This window comes from Pipra filicauda, unplaced genomic scaffold (genome assembly GCF_003945595.2).
Source record: "Pipra filicauda isolate LSUMZ 115617 unplaced genomic scaffold, ASM394559v2 scaffold80_size11013439_pilon, whole genome shotgun sequence".
Classification (NCBI taxonomy): domain Eukaryota; kingdom Metazoa; phylum Chordata; class Aves; order Passeriformes; family Pipridae; genus Pipra; species Pipra filicauda.
The window spans coordinates 8845939-8866895 of NW_024104987.1; the positions used below are offsets into that span (position 1 = coordinate 8845939).

The following is a 20957-nucleotide window of genomic DNA, read 5'->3' on the forward strand; positions in this document are numbered from 1 at the left end:
CATGGTGGTGTTGGACTTGATGATCTCAGAGGTCTTTTCCAACCTAACTGACTCTGTCATTCTGTGACAACTCCCCCGGGCACCCCAACAGCTCCCAGGACCCCAGAGACACAGCACAACAGTGGGTCCCTCACTGCTTCCACACTGCTCCCATGCCAAGGTCCCCGCTGGCTCTGCAGGCACAAGGATGAGCAGTGGGAGCTGGGAGGGTGTCAGACCTGGCTCAGCTCCTCCCGGCACTGCACAGGCCATGTTCTCCCCAGGCTGACCCAGAACCTCAGGGCTGTACCCAGGCTGGGTCCAGAGGTTTTCCTCAGCCCATGCACTGACTGCAATACCAAATTCACTAAGGTTCACTTACCAAATTCACATGGTTGCTACAGAGAATTGACTCATAAATGAGAAACTGCCGCAAGCTTTATGTCCCTCCAGGGATTTGCCTCAGGACTCAGATTACTGTGCTGCCACTGGCAAGTACCTTTCTGTATTTTATCTTCTCCTTATTATCCCTTGCCTTCTCTGGACACAGCCCAGTGCAGGTTCTGGCACTGCAGAGTTCTCCTGAGCGCCGCATGGTACACGTCAGTGAAGGGAGCTCTCTATTTCTCACTATTTCCTTCTTGTCTCCTCAAAATGCTTTTATTTTCATGCAGGTTGCCTTAAGCAAAGCCAACCATCTCGCTGGCTTGAATCCTTCACCAGGAGTTCAGTGTAGTTCAACCACATAATCTCTGCTCAAACACAGAAACAGCTGGAATTCCTGCAGGTCCTGTAATTCACCTTCTTTCTCCACACTGTGGGATCTCGCTCTGTGGGATTCAGTGCTGGCTACCAAAAGAACAGGGGAAGGTCTGGCAAAAGCAGCAGCACTGAAGGTACAGGTACAGTCCAGAGCTACCAGGGGCTAAACAACTGGAGTTCCTTTGTCTGGAGGGTGTGTGTAGGAGAGCACTGAATCGATACGGATTCTGGCTCTTAAAGAACCTGCAGCTATTGTAAGAAAAAGGAGAGTTATTTTTAGAAGGCCTTTTATGAAGAGGCAGTGCCTTTTGTGGCTTTGGCATTGGGAATTTTGCTTCTATTCAGCCTGAATCCTGTGATGGGGTGAGCAAAGCTAAAAACGAGGTGGATGCTTCTTGAAAGAGAAAGCAGAACAGAGGCAGATGGTGAGGGGGAGAAAGTAAAAATAGGAAACACGAAACAAATATATTGTCAGAGATGCCATTTTTCTCTAGTAAAAATGTATTTGCTTATTGGTTTGTTTGACTGTTCAACTTTTTTTTACTGTATATTTTCTGCATTGAAAGCTTTATTTTATGTTAGGTACCACACAGCATAACTGAGTTGCTTTTTAATATAAAAATTATTAATTCTTTGCAGATATGACGATAACTTAGATGAAAGACTCAAGCTATGAAGCTTATGTGAAAGAATTTAAATGTGATAAATCATCCCCAGCAGTGATCAATAAATGTAAGGAATCCTACTTTGGTATTATTTTGTTTATATGGATCAAGGTGGAATGAGAATGCAGGTCTTGCTAAACTTCATTTTTCTTAAAATCTCTTGGAATAAAACAGTTCCTGTGTTGTATCACGAAGACCCAAATGACTGTGAGGTCGCTTTGGAAATGAGCTGTTTGAAAGCTGAGTGACAATTTATCTTTTATAATCTGTCCTTAACAAATTGGCGTGTTCTGAAAGTTCATTAAGGACTTTAACACGAGCAAAGACTCTTGCTGGAATGAATTCTGTTGTGATAAACCTTGTGGTTTGCAGCTTTATTCTCATTTCTATTATTAAACAGTTTCAGGTCAGAAACAGACTGATTAAAGCTATGAAAGATGAGAGTTGGTCTTTGGGGGGGGTTATTAATGTCACTGCTGTGCTGTCTTTTTTAATGGGGTGTCAGTATTCCACTGGACCATGGAAACATGTGACTTTGTGCCAGTGTCATAAACCCCTTTTGGTCTAGAAATAACATTTTTGCAACAAATGGCTGAAAAAGCAAAGGGAAGACTCCCTGCAGGAGGACATTAGGAAGCCCAAAATATTAAGAGGTGACTGAAAGGGGTTCAGTTCATGGAGTGCAAGTCTTCCCACTCCTGCTTATGTAATGGTTTGGATTCACCCTCTTGTCTTCAAAGTCTTTAAATAACAGATAACTGGAACCTGGGAGAACATCCCAGTTAAAGGACTGAGCCTCCCATGCATTCTGGAAACAAGCTACTTGGCTGGATCAGCTTGGTCTCTGGGTTTTATTCTATTGCACAGATAAATTAATTACTACATGAAGGAATTTGCATCGGCATTTCCAGGGAGCAGTTTCTCAGTCTCATCTCACAAACACTTATACAACAGGAGACAAATGGGGTATTTAAACACATTTCTGGTTCTGGGTTCACTGATGGCTCTTGTAGCAACACAGGGCATTTTATATTGAAAATGATGCTTCAGGAGGCAGAAAGCTTCTGGAGTTTGTAAGGTACATTACTGCCATGCTTAGAGCTGGTAGCTAAATTTGGGAGCTCAAAGATGAGATGTTTGCTCTGGAAACTAATGAAGCAACAGGAAAATATTCATCAGCAGAAAGGTGGTAGCACAGCCAGGATGGAAGAGGAGAGAGTGAGTTGAAGTAATGCAGCAGCAAGACTGCTATTTAAACCTCTATGAATATATAGAAATATATATATAAACTATATAAACCTCTGGAATTCCTTCCTGTGTGGCTGCAGTTGGGACTGGGAGGAGGCAGCTTCTGCACCTGGTGCCCTCAGTTCCATTTCTGTGCCTTGCTGTGGAAAACAAACCTCAACCTTTGCTGAGCTCGGGCTCTTGGCTCTGGAATTCCATTCCTGAGCAGCAGCTGATCTCTAACACACAATTCCTCGTACCAGGAATGCTGTTCTTTAAAGGACCTGAGTAAAAAGACCTTGCTGACAGGGGCAGGCAAGTGGTAAAACCAATATTAATGTAACATTGGTGGGACAATATTTCATATAAATATTGGTGTGTCACACAGCCAGGATCAGCTGAAGCAGCAGAAATTAACACTGGCTGGCAAATCTCAATGAGAAGAATATAAAAACCTCCACAAATATGGCAAATATATATTAACTTTAAGGATTTGATTTTATTTATTATGTATTAATTAATTTTTGAGAACACAGGCACGGATTTGTTTTTAAATCCTGTTTTTAATTTTACTTGTAGGCAGAAAAACAGTAGATTGCTTAACTTTGTTGGCATAAGAGGTGAGTTGCTGCATAAATGCTTTTGTTTCCAAATTACTTGGTAGAAATAAATGTTGTCTGTACCCTCTTGCTTCTCCCAGCAGCTTTGGGATTTCAAGACAAACAGGAACTTAAAGCACACAACAGCTTTTGGTGCTTCACACAGTTCTGTTATTTGGAATGTGAATCTATACAGACAATAACTATATTTGTGAAGGCAATCAGAAGAGATAAGTATGAAAAGCCTCTTAACAGTCCCGTTTATTTGGAAACAGTGCCAGTAAGTATTTTACAGAAATAATGGTAAATGAGAAGGAATTATATTTAAATGAAAGAGTGAAGTGCAAGGTATTATCTTAATATACATATATCACTGAGAATTTGAGCTCTTTTGAGAGAACTTGTAATTATGCCACAATAATCCTTTAAAACTTACTTCTCTATTAACTCACACAGTAAAACGTGCCGTGAAAATCTGCTCACGTGCTGTAGCTGTAAATGAAAAAAAGACTGAAACAGATTTCAGCACGTGATGGCTTTTTTCTTCTTCACTTCTTTATTTTCAAGTTATGTAAATGTTGGACAACAAACAGAAACCCAAAGTGTTTTGGTTATTCAGCTCATTCAGCAGATTGAAATAAATGTTTCTATCAGCCTTCAGTCACGTCCCAGTTCTTGAGCCAACTTGTTACTGTGATTGTACCAAAACCAACAGGAGAAATGAAAAAAAAAAAAAAAATTGGTACATATGACTTTCCCTCTCCTGTTTATATAAAATTATCCAGAAATATTGCCAGCTATTGGTCTGCATTTTTATTTACTTATTTAAAAACGCAATGTGTGTCAGCAGGAGTGCGTGGAGGTGCCAAGCAGCTGGTGCAATGCAGCCTGCGTGCATGTCACTGTTATAACACACTGTGCCAGCAGGGAGTCCAAATTGACGCTGCATTTCCTTTCTCTTTGTGTCACCGATTTACTATTTTAACAGGTAACTCACACTTCAAACATTTTTTTGCTCTTCAGGGGACGATTCCAATTTTGTCTCCGGCTTGGCCTTTAAGAAGGTAAGATAAGTATTTTGGGAACTCCTGCTGGGAGTTGCTTGGGGAAACTTCAATTTTATTTTTTTTTTTATTATTGTGTATAACACATTTACTTCAGTTCGAGATCAAATGAATATTCAAAAAATACATATTGCGTTACCTCTTCCTCTGACCTTCAGCGATTTGTAGAGAGCAGTTTTTACCTGCGCACCGCTGACCGCTCCCTCAGCAGACGTGACCGTAGTTACGGCCCTGTTTTGACATTAAAAAAACCCTTTTGAACCGTTTTCCTTAAACCCGGAGGGTCGGACCCTCCCCGCCCTCACGTGATTTTCGCGCCATCAGCGCGCGCCGCCGCCGGTCACGTGCCCCTCCTGTGATCACGTGCCCCTCCTGTGGTCACGTGCCGCCGCCGGTCACGTGCCCCGTGTTTACCTCGGTCGGCAGCGCGGCGGGTGAGGGACGGAGCGAGGGACCGACCCCGGGGGGAGCGTGTGAGGGGGCGGCGGGAGCGGGAGGGGCTGAGGGCTCGGGGGACCGCCCCGGGGAAGCACTTGTCCCCTCTCGGGGGAGGTGTGAGGCGGGACTGTTCCCCCTTGGGCGGCGTGAGGGGCTTTTCACCCCGCCTTAGTGGCGGCTGTGTGAGCGGCTTTCCCCCCTCAGGGGTGGCTGTGCGAGGAGCTCTTGTCCCCTTCCCTGGCGCGGCGGCGTTAGGGTTTCGTCCCCACCTCAGAGGCGGCTGGGTGAGGGGCTCTTTCCCCCCTCAGGGGCGGCCGTGTGAGGGACCTTTTTCCTCCTCAGGGGCGGCCGTCTGGGGGACCTTTTTCCTCCTCAGGGGCGGCTGTATGAGGGGCTTTTCCCCACCCTCAGGGGCAGCTGTGTGAGGGGCTCGTTCCCCCCTCAAGGGCGGCTGTGTGAGGTGCTCGTTCCCCTCTCAGGGGCGGCTGTGTGAGGGACCTTTTCCCTTTTGAGGGGTGGTTGTGTGAGGGGCTATTCCCCACCCTCAGGGGCAGTTGTGTGAGGGGCTTTCCTCCCCCCTCAGGTGTTGCTGTGTGAAGGGCTCTTTCCCCCTCATCAGAGGTGTTGTCGTCAGGGGCCTTTCCCTCCCCTCAGGGGCAAGTGTGTGAGGGGTCTTCTCCCCCCCTCAGGGGTAGGTGTGTGACATCCAAGGAGCCAAAGGCACGTGGCTGTCACCACTGTGGTGGCTTGGAATGCTGAAGTACCACCCATTGCTCTGAGCTGCCATTCACTGAACTCTCCTTTATTTCCAGGCTCACCATGTCCCTGCCAGCAAAGAGGTGTGGAAGGCCCCCGGTGTTGTCCTTCCTGGAAAAGAAAAAGAGAAAGCAAAGTCTTGATAGAAGAAGGGGCAAAACGAGGATTTATGTGGGAAATCACATTGAGCGGTGGCTGACACTTAAGGAGAAGCTGGATTTCAGGAACGATGCAGAAGTTGCAGGGTTTTTATTGGATTTGTGGGTATATTGCCACAACACTCCTCTGTTTACTAATACTGAGTAAATAGCGCTGGGTGTTGATACCAATTGTGTATTTCTTTTCTAGGTATGACAGCTACGACCCACTGTCAAAAGCCCCGCTCTGTCCCCTCCCTGAGGGTGTCAGGAGGATCACTGTGAAGGAAGAAAGAGCTCTGTCAGGCAGCACATCTCTAATAGCAGCAGATGGGACGTGAGTACTGTCCTCTCTTTACATGGGAAGGGGGGATGAAATGTTTTCCTCGGTGCTACTTGAAAGACTGTAGCTGATACTTAAAAATAATGGGGTGAAAGTTATATCTATAAAAGGAAAGTGTAATATAATTTAATTAAAATGGAAGATTTTTAATATCTTTTGCCAAAGAGCTTCTGTCTGTTTTGTTGTTTGTATTGCTGAGCACGTGACACTGGTGGTAGATGAAACAGAGACGGAACTTTTTTGCCAAAGAAGTGTTTCAGTCAACAATCTGGGTTGTATTTGCAGGTACGACAATGATGAGCAGCTGCATAAAGAATCTGCTTGTTCTGGCCTGGGAGATGTGAGAGTTGTGACTGTGAAGGAGGAGCGAGAGACACCCCAGGACTGTGTGTTGGCACGGGCAGATGACATGTTAGTGACACTGTGGTCCTTTGCATGTTTTGCATTCGAAAGTATTTTGAGTTGATTTTATTATCATATTTAATTTTGTTTATTAGAAGTTCACATCATTCATGCTCTGATTCATTATCTGAAAACGTCTTGGTGCATAATAGATGGTCCAGTTCTTCTGAGGCAAAAATCTGAAGAGATTTTGTAAAAGTTGTAAGAGTACACACAGCAAAAATATTTGTTCAGCGACTGCCTTCCCTAATTGTATACAAGGTCATGAGTGAACAAGGAAATAGCCAGTGCTTTACATGTATCCTCCTCAGCAGTTGGATATTTACAGGAGTACAATGTCCAGGCAAGTGCAGCTGCATGTGCTTTAACCTTTCTCAGAAGAAAAATGTTTCACTGTTGACTGAGTGATGTTACACACTAAGTGATGTGTTAAACTATCTAGAAATAGTGCTGTGCTCAGCGAGGCCACCCCACCATCGCCTGCTGGTCTGTGTTACTGCAGTGTCTCCAGTAACTGAGGCATTCCCACTGAGATCAGAGGAGCCTCCAATAGGTATGCTTGTCCATTACTCTCTGTTCAGGTTTTGATTATCCACAACAGTGTTACTGAATAATTGTAATTTCGTCCATGTCTTAGTTGTCTGACCTTTATAAAACTGTATTTTCTGATGTGTGCAGGGGGACACAGAGGCCGTAGGACACTGCACTGGCATTGCATGGTGTGTCCAAACCCCTCGCTAAGATGGTGAAGTATGTCAAGTACCATGTTTGTTTGTCACCTTCCATTGTGGTCTTGCTTGTGACTTTGCTAATTCTTCTTACTTTTGATTTTAGTAGGCGAACAACCTGAGGTTCTGAAAGCAGTTCCGTGGCACAGAAGAATTCTTGGAAGCTAGGGCAGGAGAAAACCAATACCAGTGCTGATGAAGCTGACAAATTCAAGTACATTCTTCAAAACAGCATTTTTCACTGGCAATGTAATTTTAGTTTGGAGTGCAGCAATAATTGAATTCCTGGGACTGATTGGATACAGGTGAGACAGAGGGTTTGTGTTTAATTGATTGCTTATTTTAGCCTTCTGAGATGTGAGAAATATTGTGAAAGGTGGTTTGGTATGAGAAAAACTTTCAGTTACCCTAAAAGGTAAGGTAATGAGGCTTTGGAACAGTCTCATGTCCGTGTGAAGATGCTACATCAGACTGAGTACATGAAATGCTGGAGAAATGATTAGGCACACGTGCAGTGGTAATTCTGTAAACCTAAAGAACAGCAGCTGTCTAAGGATGAGGAGATTCAAAGATAAGAACAAACATCCTAGGACACACTGTGTAATTCCAGGGAATGTTTACCTTCCAGGAGCAGTTGTATAACCTCACTATGAGGAAAATGGTTTACGTTTCAGTGTCTGAACATCACATCTCTGGTGTTTGGTTGGGTTTGGTTTTCATTCCCAGTAGAGCAGTGAGGAAGAGTGAGGGTGTCATTGAGGCTCTCACTGCTTGTGGGATGTCCCCACAGGGTCAAGTGATTTGCTCAAAGTCATTTTGGTAGCTGAGCTTGGGTCTTAAAAGTAAGGCCAAACTCAGTTGCTAACTCAGTGTTTTTAGAAATCTGGGCAAAATTCTTAATTGCTGTAGAAAATAGTGAGGAGTTTTCTTCAGAAAGGAACATTGGTTATGTTAATGTCTATCTTTATTTTCTTCTTGTTTTTAAAGGCGTGGTGCTGCACTTCCTATTGAAGGGAGGCACTGAAGGCAGGTATTTCCTGCTCTCCAGGCACTTGGGTGTCATATTTTCCTGTTGCTGTTACTGTTTTGGGCTTTACCAAAGGCGGTGTTTCATTCTGTGCTGCCTAAAAGAGCCAGGAAAAGCACAAGGTCGTCTTGTAGGTGCTTTATTAGCACATTCTGAGTTAATAGTCATAAAGCAGCTGTTGTGTTCTTACTATCAAATCTGGTTTTAGGCTGGCTAAACACTGTTAAGGAACTGGACACATCAAAGGCAATGGAGCAAGAACACTTGAACTCAGCTTTATCAGTGGTTTAATGTTTGGTTTCTCTTGTTTTTGGAGTCTTGCCCAGCGACATTGGCTCTCAGCAGTTGCTGTTGTTGTGGAGAGTGTAGTTAGTGGAGAAACAGTGAGGGGGTCAATGGCAGTGACTTGAGGATTCTTGCCAGGTAAAAGGGTACAGCTTTCTGAGTTCTGGCTGTTGTGAAGAGTCGGGATGTTGAAATAAGAGGAAGGAAAGAAAGTACAGAAATCTGATTTAAAGGTGCATTAGCAGAGCAAAGCCAAAGGAAGGGTTACTGACCAAAGTCCAGTAAGGTTCCTGAAGAGATTCAGTTATTCTCTAAGGCTTCTTCTCTTACTGTCTTTCAGCTTTAACATTTTTAAACAATTATTAAACAATTTTTTTATTATTTAATGTGTCTTACTTGCTCTAATATTGGAGAGTGATGAGTCAAAGTAGTGGAACAGGGTTTTTTTTTTTTTTGAAGAAGCTTTGGAGGATTTGAGATTCTTTTACTGTTGGAGTATTCGAATGATAGGGATTCAAAAATTCCTTTACTTGTATCTGCATTAATGAGACAGATTTTCATGATAGAACTGCCTATAACAGGGGGTTGAAATGAGATGATCTTTAAGGTCTCTTCCAACCCAAACCATTCTGTGATTCTATGAACTGACTTTCCTCAGATTTGCTTATGGACTGTATCTTTTTTGGCCTTGATTCAGTAAAAAATGAAGCAGAATAGAAACACAAAATAATTACTCAGAACTGTCACAGCAGTTTGATGAGGAAGACTGAAACTTGTAGGATGAGTGGGTGTCAGTCAATAGTAAATGTTGAGTTGGGAAGCCACAGCTTTAAAGGGAGGCTTCAGCTTCACGCTGGCTCTCCTAAAGTGTAATTCCCTTGGAAAGCAAATAAACAATCTTGAGGGAAAGTGCAGCAAGCTGTTGATGCTGGAGACTTACCATGCCTTGACAATGGCATGAACAGCTGAGGAGTTTCTTAGCAAGCAGGAAAGGAAAACTTAGATTTCATTTCAAAGAAATGGGGAGGGGGAAAGCCTGATAAAAAATAACCTGCTTAGCAGGACAACTTCCTGTGCTCTCCCAATAAATTGATTTTCTGATGCATTGTTTTGACTAGTAGCAATTTTTAACTGAACTAAAAGATTCTGCGTGTGCTGGTGTTGGTCTTTAGTGTTCATAGTCGGTTTTTAATTTAAAAAAGAAAAAAGAGAAGATGAAAAAACCCAAACCCAAGCACCTCCCACCCCTGGCAAACCACAGTCTGTGGTTATTTCTCTAATGTGACTCGGAAGTGAATGTGGAACATGGCTCTACCTTACAGTAAATTGAGTGGTTAGTCTAAGACAATTAAATAATTTACTTTATTGTCATGCTAAATGTTGATCTGTATTTCACTGTAGTGAAACTTCTGTTTCTGCATCATAAAAACGTAAGCTGATGGTCTGTTTGTATGTATTGTACATCCAAAAGCACAAATGGAAATATTGTTGTATTTTCTGTTATTTCCAAGTTAGAAGATCATATTAGGGGAGTGCACTTGCCTAGACAGACTTAGAGAAACAGTGTGAACGTATTTCATATTTAGGTGTTTGAATGTCACATTGTAACTGGTTCTCGTGTTACTTTTCAGGGTCAGCAGCAAGAAGAAAATCGAGCTCTTGCATAACAATACTGGGGCAGTTTTTGGTCTGTTTTGATTTTGCTGTGAGGGTATTGTGAACTGTAAGTTGTATGGAACTCCATGTTATGTGTTGAACAGCACATTAAACTTAATTCCCTGAAGTTTTACCGTGTTATGTTAATGTTAATAAAGTGCGTGGAGTGGATTATTTTCCCTGTGAGAGTCTGAGGGGCAACAAGGAAGGACAAGCCAAAATGCTCATGGTCTTGCTCAAACTTAGCCAGAATTCAGTAACTTTCTGTAGGTTGTATTAATGACTAAGTTCTTCACATTTTATTTAAAACTCAAAAGGTTTAAGATAGAAACAGTGTTCTGGTGGCAGTTGCAGCATCAAGTGCTTCCATCTGAAAGTGTTTCTTGGAATGCTTTTTCTTAGGGAACAAATTTAACATGTTCCACGTCTTGGAAGGTGTTTGTGCAGTTTATTAATTATACCCTTAAGTAAAAATACTGGACTATAGAGTGTGTTGTGTTGGTGCCTTCAAAAAAAGGAGTAATTGAGATCAGCTGCGGAGTAATTTATCTAAATATATTTTGTTACTGAATAATTTGATCTCTTGCTTTAGTTTTTGCTTTTGATACCACGAAAGCTGATATATGAGCTGATATGACACCTCTTAATTATTTTCTTCTCTAACAGAGATGAAATAAGTGTGGAGTACTTTCAGTAACTGAAGTTCAACAGAATAGTGTTGGCAGTTCTGAATTTGTTTTGTGGTTACCAGGTATGAGTAATCCTGGAAGGTTTCTAACTGAGAAGCTGAGGTTAGTACGACTCTATTCAGTGTGTGTTTGTCACAAGGACAGAAACTTCCAGCCTTCTGAGTATAATTTTTTTTTCTTCAACCACACACTTGCAAAAGCATTCAGGTCTTGATCTTACAGTATTCAAACCAGCTGGGTTTTCCCATCATCTTACACTAGAGCAGCCTCTCTCTGGGGAGAAATTCCCCTAATTAGGTCATTACACTCCACATTCAGTTTTTTTAAATGAGCTACTTCACTGGCTGTAAGAAACAGTTGCTCTGAAATATTATCCTGGTGCTTTTGAAATACCCAAATTCAGTGTTGTCTTATGACAAATGTTGCACAGACAGCTCTTTAAAAAAAAAAAAAGTTTAAAGGTGATTTTTTGAAGCTTTCTCAGAATGAAAATGCCACTTCCTTTGTGTTTGTGTTCTCCCTTTGCTCTGTGCCTTAGCAATTTTTCCTTGACTACCAAACATTCATTCATGTAAGTAACTTTGGCTCACAGGAAAAGTGACACTTGTGTCTTTCAGTGCTCTCAGATTTTTGGTTGCCACTGTCATCAGACTGAGAAGGGAAAAGGACTCAGCCTTCAGTTCTGTTCTCCTCAAGATCACAAGAATCTGCAGCTGCAGGGAGGAGCTCTGCCCTTCTGGGGCATGTGGGCACCATATTCTTGGCTTGTTCAGCCTCCTCTTTGTGCCTCTTTAAATGCACACTGCAAATGTGTGTATTATTGAACAACTTACTGTTATGGAGGTAGATTAACACTGCAAATGTGTGATGTGTTGAGGGGCACTTGCTACATAAATTACTGGTAGAATGATTATTCTGGTTCATAGGACATGAATATAGTACAATTCAGCCCTTACTAATGCTTCCCCCAGATCTCCCATTAGACTGGCACTTCATGCTGAAGAAAAATCAAGGGATAGTAGGCTCTTTAAAACTTCCTTTTGTAATGTTATAATGTGATGGATGATATATTTGGGTTGCTATATCAACATATGCTTTAGAATACCTGACTTCTGTAGAGCACAATATTATCCTTAGTGTTTTCCAGTGAAGTTTGCAGAATGGTGAATGGAAATGGTTCTGATTCTGCCAAGAATATGACAAGAACAATGGCTCTGCTTTTGTCCAAGTGAGGTTTTTCTGCACCTGTGGGTCTGTGGGAATTGTGGGACTTGACTCTGTTCAAATGGCAGAACTAAATCTAAAGGAATTATTGGAACGAGAGCGTAAATGATAAATTAAAAATGTACACGGAGAAGAATTACTCTGTGCAACATAGTTAAGTTTGTTCTTGGCAATACTGAGTACTTAGGGCAGAAAAATAAAATATGAAAACGAGAAAAAATTCTATATAGGTTTATAGTGAAAGGCAAGCAGTGGCTGTAAAACCACTGAATTTTAGTTTTGTTTTGTGTTTGTTAAGTGGGTTTACTGTGCCAGTTGGTTTCCTTGGAACTGCATCTATCAAACCTTTTGAAATGTGAGTATTTTAAGTATGGAAACTGGGAAACTTCCAAATAAGGACAGGTCCTGTGCTGAACTTAAATTTCAGACCATTACCTAAAGAACTGAAGTTACAATAACACCAGTTTTCACAGTACTAACTTAGTCTTCTGATATTTTGCCTTTACAGTAAATTGTTTTCTAAAATCACAATAATTACAATTGTGCTCTTAGCTCAAGTAACTTAGTATCACTTGAGACCTTACTGTGTCTTGTTGGAGAAAGGCTGTCTGGCCTATATTGTGATTTACTTCTGTAGTAAAAATACCAACAAAACATGAGGAAAACAATTATTTAAACTAGCTCTTGCAGCTTTCTTGGTGAAATAAGGAGTTCTGTAGGTCATCACAGACACCACTGGAGAGGGGAGCAGAACTGAGGTGAGAGGCTGGAATAGGTTACGTGAAAAAACGTGGTTCTGAATTCCTCAGGCTCAGTAGATCATCTTGGCTTTTATCTCGTGGTAGAATAGGAATAAATTTGAAATGTAACTTGTTATAAGGCATGATCATTTGTCTGATTTCACAGTATGCAATGCTCCCATCGGTGGGATGGTGCTTGTCACTCCTTCTGGGAGATGTTTTCCTGTCCTGTGCCGTTCAGGGACGTGTGTTTGGGGCTTCTGAATCGGGGCACCCCGAGAGAGTTTCAGCCACGTGTCATGTTTGGTGTGTTCTCCTGAGTCACCGCTGAAAATGCTGATCAGTGGATGGCAGGAGGGAAAATGCATCAAAGGAGGAATTCCAAAGGTAGGAGTAGTGGAGTTTCGGTTTGAGATGTGTGAATGAAATGTGGGTTACAGAGGAATGGTGAAGCTGAGCGTTTTCTGTGGTTTGAGTGGTTACCTCTGTCAAGACAAGCCTGCAACCTTTATTTTCCCCTGTCTCAGCAGAAGCAATTACTATAATTTATAATTCCAGAGAGATTCCTCACCAGTACAGGAGTCAGACCTCAGGCAGTGGGGATGTGTTTTCACCCTGCTGAGGATTCAGCAGATAAACTGGACTCTCCTGAGATCAGGTAGAGCTGATAAGTGAGAAGTCTCACCTCTTCACCACCTCACTAAGGTCAATACTTTCATCTATAGTTCTTGTGCATAAATGTAAAACTGGTGTGTATTTAAGATGCCAAAATCAGTCTGCCCTGCTCAGTGCTGTTTGTAGTCCTGCTTTCCATGCAGTGTTCCATGTAGCTGTATCCATAGATTGCCCAGGGTGTCTGGGAAGAAAGAGGGCAAATGTTTGTGTATACAAACACACTCTCATTCTCCAGTTTATTTTATGAAATCTTGAACTAACATGGATTGGAAGGGATCTCTGAAGGTCATCTCATCCACCTTGCTCCAAGCAGGGCTGACTTCAGGTTTGGATCAGGTTACCTGTGGCCTTGGCTAGCTGGGTTCTGAAAATAAGTATTTTATAGAATTTGGAAATGTTGTTTCACAGAACATAGAATCCAGGAAGTTGGATTCATCTTGCATTGCTGTTTTCCATTTTTCTTTTTTTTGACTGTTACTATACTAGTCAAGATCCTGATTCATGTTTTTTAAGATACATGACCTGACAGTATGGGAATGCTTAAAATATATTCATGTGGACAGGTAAATTATACAGCTGCAATTGCTGATTTGAATAGTTTTGTCTGTTCTAGGTAACAGTGTGTGATGTGGAGATGTTTTAAGATGTATCCCAAAGACCTTTTTTGGGCTTTAAGAAAGGATATGTTCTGAAGGGAGATGAGCACAGATACTGTGTTAAGCATTCTTTCTTATATGACTGCTATTGTGTGTGGTGTTTGTAATTATCTTGTGTTAATAGGGGCAAAAATAGTTTGGTAAATGAGTGTTCAGGAGGTAGAGACAGTGAAAAATCAGGGTATCTTGTATGGACATACAGTGCTATTTAATTTGGTTACACTGGCTTATTGGCTTCAATCAGATTAAGTGAAGAACTGCATATACTTTCCTAGAAAAATGGTTTTTTAGATATTTTAAAGCTAACTAGAGAAGTAATTGTTTTTCAAAACAGGCTTATTCTGCTTTCCTGATGTCAGTGTGTATTCCTGCCCTTTATCTCCACATCTTTGTGTCTGTGAAATCTCATTCTTGCTCTTCCTGGTTCTCTTCACAAATCCCTTTGCTCTCCTCTGTGCTCCTTCCTGGATGATCAACCTTGGTGCAGACATTAGAAGACATTCCAGCAGAAGAATTTTATCTCTGTTTGTAAGCTTTGTTTAAACAATCATTTCAAAGCAGTTCTTGACGTGACCTATTTTTCAAATGCAAACACTCAGCAACACTAAGACAACAAGTGTTATCTTCAGTGGCAAAAAATAAAATCCTATTTTAGTAGGATTCTATTGGAGTTTAAAAAATTCATCATAGGATAAACTCAGCCTGGCTTTGGGTGTAGTACAGCAGTGGTTAGCTTGTGATTCAGCTCTTGATCTGGGATGACTTAAACTGAATCTCTGCAGAGCAGCTCTGATACTTCTTGTGCTGTTTTAAATCCCAAATTAGATAGAACTACTTGTGGATAATATTTATTTTGCAACATATTTAATATATCCAAATGACTTGTCTTTCCTTTTCCAAAAGGGAAGCTGAAGGTCCAGGTTGCAGAGGATGATTCCCTTAAGTGAATGTTTTGCCTTTAACATTCTGACTGTGTGTTGGTGTGGGCTCACAGCTTTGAGCCTGGGCAAGATTTGAGCACAAATATCTCACCAGGTTGTACTTTGGGAACTTTGCCATAAATTAAGAACAGCTGCTGGTGTGTTTTATGAACGTGTACAAAAAATAACTGGTGGGTCATGTAGCTGTTCTCTACCTAAACTAGTCCTAAATCAGCATTTTTTTGAAGTCTGGTTATAAGATAAAGATTTAAATAACTTTATTTTCAGACTGATGGAATATAAATATAGGAAATACAGGAAATAAGGTGCTTTTTCTTTTTTTAGGATAGCTTCCAGAAGCCAGAGGAGGATCCCTGATCAAAGTCTAAAAATGCCCCATGAGTGTGCACAGTGTTCCTGTCAGCCCTTCATTCCAAGACTGGCCGGTACTGCCCGTCCGGCTATTCAGGGAACGGAGCCCGGGGGGTCTGGGGGTGTAACAGGAGGCCAGGGCTCGTGTTCCAGCTCACACAGCTGCTGCACTCCCCTTTTCCTGGGAATGTATTCCAGCCTCCCCAGGCCTCTGATAGCACAGCACTTTGAGCCGGGTGGCAGACTGGCTGTGGGAGCTCACCTGGCTGCCGGAATTCCCCCTCAGAAGGGTGGTGTCATTGTTCTTTAATCCTGGCACTGCCTTCATGTGGTTTGTTCCCAGTCACATGGGCCTCTGCTGGCACCAGGGAGGTGCTGGGAGCCTGGGAACCAGTGGCAAGCCCAGGAAATGACACTACCACTGCAAGCTTGTGGTTGAACCGTTGGCTAAATATTTATGTGTCGTGAAATACCTTCTCACCTTGTAGTCATTCATAAAAGCATCGAGGAAAAAGCTGATCCAGTTACTTAAATTATAATGTCAAGTTATTCTGGCATCTTAGGCAAATAGTACCTGCTTTCAGTGACAAATTTAAAGCCTGTTTAGCACTAGAAAGAGGATATTAAGGGTTTTACTTAAAATTATGAGCTTCCAGAATGCTGTTTTTAAGCACTTTTTTCTTCATTTGCCCACTGTCTCATCCCTTTCCAAAAAAACCCAACCAAATCCACAAACTGGTATTAGGAGGGGGAAAAAAGATGTTTGTGAGGATGAAGTTCACTTGTTTCAAATTCTGATTACTTGTTGATATCAGGTCTTTGTTGTGTAAATGGCAGAGGTGAGTTCCAAGCTGCAGTGCAGTGTGGATGCATTTAATGGTGAGATGACAGCAGGTGCTCTCAAAGAGGATAATTTTTCTATTTAAAATTCTGTATTGGGAATTAGAGAGGAAAAAAGTATCATTAGATACAAAAATGTTCCTCTTCTGCATGTCCAGTGATTCTTTCTCCTTTCCTGCTTACATCCATCCTAATCTTGTTTTATTCAGTTACAGCTGTGAGTGATGTTTTTCTTCCTCTCTTATGTGCTAAAACCCTGCCTCAGGAATTACTGTAACTTTTACTGGGAATAGTAGCCTTTCAATCTTTTCTTGCAAAGGAAGAAACTTAATGGAGTGAGATTTTCAGCTGCATTTACATGTTTAGGTTTGTGCAAAGACAGAATCACAGATGTCTGATATTCAGAAAAAGTTGAAAATCTGCAAAGGGAAAATGGTATCTGTGGAAATAATTGAAGATTGTTACTGGTGTTAATTATGGGAAGCATGTTTTTCTCTATATTCCTTTTTTCTTTAATAAAAATGGAGGAGAAATGAAACAATGGGTGCCCCCAAACTTGGCAATAAAATCATAACTGGAGAGCTCTGGACCAGCACATACAGAGGAAATGCATTGAGTCACATGTCACAGGTCAGTTTGCAGAATTGTGCTTACATCAGTAATCAGTTTGATTCCTGCAAATAACTCCTTACTAAGTGTTTTCTGGGAAGGGAAAACCCCCAGCTTTATTAAATAAAATAAAGGCAATTTGAGTGAAAAGTGCCATTAGGGATGTGATGGGGGGAAAATACAAATAGTCCCTTGGAACTGATTAGTAGAAAGTTAAAAATTCATTAGAATCCTTGGAGCCTGCCAACCCACTAATGAAGCTGTTGAGTTGCTGGTTTGTTTGGCTGAACTTCTCCTCTCATGCCCAGCACTGACCAGCCCCAGGGCAGGGACAGCAGTTCTGCAGGGCAGGGCTTGTGGAGCAGCTCTATTTACAGACAGGTTCTAAAATTAATGCTCTTAGGGGAAGAAGTGTTCTGCGAAAATATTTCGAGTTAAAAATGTTAATGGTGATGGATGAAAGTTGACTGATTTCAGTTTTAAGTTTGTGCCCGTGGGAGAAAGGGAAATATGTGTATGTCAGCTGCAGCCCACTAATATCTCAGCTCTACTTCTACTCATGGGTTTTGGTTTTGTTTATATCTGAGGATCCTGTTAAAAAATGGCTGGATTTCTTTTCATAATCTTTAGGTTTTATGGTTGCTGTATTAACATATTGTATTTTCAGTAGTAAAACTGCAAAGCTTTTGCACTCAGCAAGTTTCAGGTGGCATAAACAGCTTATGGGAAGTCAAAAAAGTCCCGTAGCTGATGCTGAGGAATATGCTCTGCTGTGGAGTTGATCCATGTTACTGTTTTTCTCTGGTGCTACAGTCTATCCTCAGAAAAACTTCAAATGCATTTTTATAGTATTATTTACTATTTAAATGCATTTTATAGTATTATTTATTATTGTGTGTGCATATATATATTACATGTATAGAAATGCTTCTGTTCATGTTGGCTTTCCATGACTTTTGCTGAGAAAAATGTTTTCTTGTATTTTTTTGGGTTTTTAGTGGAATAACATGTTCAGGGTTGGATCTCAGGAAAATGTCCTTCCCCCAGAGGGTGGTTGGCACTGAACAGGGCAGTGGGCACAGCACCAAGGCTGCCAGAGCTCCAGGAGTGTTTGGATAACTCTCAGGGACAGGGTGGGTGTCTGTGTCTGTGCCGGACCAGGAGCTGGACTGGATGATCCCGATGTGTCCATTCCAGCTCAGGATATTCTGTGATTCCTTGTCCCATTTTTGCCCCTCACTCAGTGGTTTAATAAGAACTGCGTGTTGCTGAGTGTGGCAACTGTAAAAACTGCCTGTGAATTGTTTCCCATTCCTCCTGTGTTCAGTTCTGTCAGGATCCAAACAGGCAGTTCCCATGGCAGCAGGGCTGCCCCACGGAGGGCACGGGAATTCGCGGCCCTTGGGAACGCCGGGCACGAGGCAGGTTGGTTGGTTGCTGGTTGGAATACAGTCTGTTGCATCATTCCTTTTCTGAGACTGAAATGAAAATAGAATATAATCTTAAATTAACCACAGGCTAATTCAATTAGCCAAATAAATTGAGGTAGAGGAGATGAGCTTTGAAGAACCCGAGTCCTCAGCAGAGAGATTTATTGCTCTGTCTTTGGACATCTGTCAGTAATTACTGTCTCTGAGCATCAGTGGCTTCTGGTCACAGACTCTCTGCTGGCTGTTCCCTCACACAGCCCTGTGGTGGCCTTTGACTGCTGAGACTCAGCTTCATTTTTCTGCTCCTGATCATGGATGGTAGTGTCTGTCTGTTGGAATTCTGAATATCCTCAGAAAGGAACTGTTTTCCTCATGTGTGGTTGTTTTCCCCCGAGGGACTGACCTTTACAGTGCTTATTATGCACCACCCAGGTGAATGTGTAAAGTAAGTGACATCTTTCTGCCTCAATATTCTGTTCTATTTGCAGTAGATATAAATTGGTTTTTATTGATTTTTTTTTTTTTTTCCTTTCCTCACCGTGTCAGAAGGACTTTGGTATTGATATTTGAGCAACTTTTTTTTTTTTTTTTTTTTTTTAAGGTACTCTGACTAGTCTGTGCTTGCTCTCTGAATTGTGAGACATGTTGACATGAGTCTGAATCTTGAAAAGACTCCTGTCTGTCCTATCAGAAATGTTTGTTGTTCTCCCCCTGCCCTTTTGGAGGTTGCTTGAACACCTCATGATTTGCACAGGACTCAAACATCATCCATCCAGCACAGAATTTGTTTGTGGTTTTTGTCTAAATCATTTTAAAGTGCTTTTTGTTTTTGTTTAGATCATTTATGTGCAGTCTTAGTTTCAGTCTCCACACGCAGTTTTGGGAAATACCCAGGTTCTTCAGCAGTTCCATCTTATGTCAGTGTTACAAATGCAATTGTGGGCAAGACTGATAGTTGGTAAGTTGGGTATAAACAGAGCAGAGGTTGGTCCTTGCGCTGTAGGACTTCTAACAGGGATGGAAAATTTCCTATGTCAAGTTGTTCATGCTTTGGCTATGCAATAAAAAAATACCAGTGCTAAATACTTTATATGGATGTGAAAAATAGTGCTGCTGTCATCATAGCCCTTATAGGATCTCTTTGTGTGCTTCCAGCCAATTTTCCTATAGGAAGCTTATAAACATGAGGTTGTCTCACTGTGCTTTAGCCTTGTTGCATTTTTTAGGTAACATTTGTCTCGTCTCTACTGAAAACAACGACCATTTCTTAACCTTTGGGTAATAGTTTTTCATACCTCAACATCTCAGTAACTCTTGCCTGAAGTTTGCTAAGTTCTGTAATTACCCTGTTGGACAGAGTAAGAAATATTTCAGAGACAGACATAAAGAAAAATATGTCTCTGTTTTTCACTGTTCCTTTCCTTTTGGCTTTCTGTTGGCTGAGCAAATGGCATTGATTTTAAAACAAACAAAAAAACCCCAAACCAAACTGATTTTGATAAAAGTTTTCTCTCCTCCTGAAATGACAAATCTCAATTAGAACTCTCTGTCATGAAAATAATTGTTTTAAAGCCCCTTTTTCTTGTCGATTCTTATTAATTCACACTTGAAATTGGTTTTAATTTGCCTTTGCTTATCTGTTTCATGTAGTTGATTCACATTTCTGTAATTCCTGTCTGGTTTTGATTAATTTAAATTATTTATACATTGGCCTGCCCTATCTTACACTCCCCACTCCCTCTCATCTCTCTTTTTCTGCCAACCAAGCTACAGCTTCTATTCCTGTTTTCTAGACCCTGTTCTGCCATGTGTCATGGTACTGCTGCACTCACCTCCTCCAGATGCCTGCAACACCTCTGCCAGATAAGCTGGACCTTGGCAGCTCAATCTGCTGCTTTTCTTTTTATTTTTTGTATGGTTTAGTTTGTTTATGGCACCGTATCATAAAGGTATGTGATGGAGGGGTGCTAAAAGGAGACTGAAAAAAAAAATCAGCTCAAGATTAGGGAGGAGTAAAAATTCTTCTATCCTGGTGAATAGACTGGATGTGTTCTAGTGGGGCTGTTCCTCTAAAAGAGAAGTGCCAGCCATTCTTAGTTTTTTGAAGAAAATGACGTCATTTTATTCAAACATGTACAGCTGGGAGTGCACAGAAAATACTCTATGCAATCTGAGCTCCCAAAGAATTAAGGAGCCATAAGGATGCTTTCCATGGGGATGTTGCAGAACTGAGCAATTCTGACAGCAAAAATGGAAAAGGCAGTTTGGTCTCAGGTGTGTTTTGACAGGTACTTCTCTAAGTATTTGCTTAAATTGCTGTACACTTCTTGATCCAAGCAAAGAGGTGGGATTAGCATTCCTTGGCAAAAGAAAGGCAAATAAACTTGAAGGAAAATGTCACAGTAGAGTTGTGGGTCATAACCCATGGCAGTGACTAATGATCCACGTTCAATACAGTGAGTGGTGCAGCTGAGAGGGCTCAGTGTCCTGATGGTGCTTCAGGACTTCCTTGTGCCAGAACACTTGGTCAGAAGTGGGTAACAAAACTTCAGTGCTTTTGAATCAGCAGGTCCAGTGTTCTCTGTGGTGTCAAAATTTTAAACAGAAAATAGAAGCCTGAAGATGAATTGACTGTTTCTTTGGCAAAGGTCTGCATCAGGCAAGGCTGGATTGCAAAGCAAGGGGGGTTTGCATTTCCAGTTAACAAAGAGATGCTGCTGCAGCTTCTAAAAAT

General features: G+C 41.5%; 1 protein-coding gene and 1 long non-coding RNA gene across 2 annotated transcripts; both read left to right on the forward strand.

Moving 5' to 3' along the window:
- The first annotated feature begins 659 nt into the window (after positions 1-659).
- LOC113985097 lies at positions 660-15679 on the forward strand. Its single transcript, XM_039390353.1, has 8 exons — positions 660-875; positions 1381-1473; positions 3334-3512; positions 4256-4296; positions 5547-5750; positions 5839-5964; positions 6256-6381; positions 15318-15679. Exons 2-8 carry the CDS (start codon positions 1398-1400, stop codon positions 15652-15654), a joined length of 1089 nt encoding a protein of 362 aa, XP_039246287.1. The 5' UTR covers positions 660-875; positions 1381-1397; the 3' UTR covers positions 15655-15679.
- LOC113985098 lies at positions 7318-10195 on the forward strand. Its single transcript, XR_003539717.2, has 2 exons — positions 7318-7405; positions 10044-10195. It is a non-coding gene; the product is annotated as an uncharacterized LOC113985098 (long non-coding RNA).
- Positions 15680-20957: the final 5278 nt, after the last annotated feature.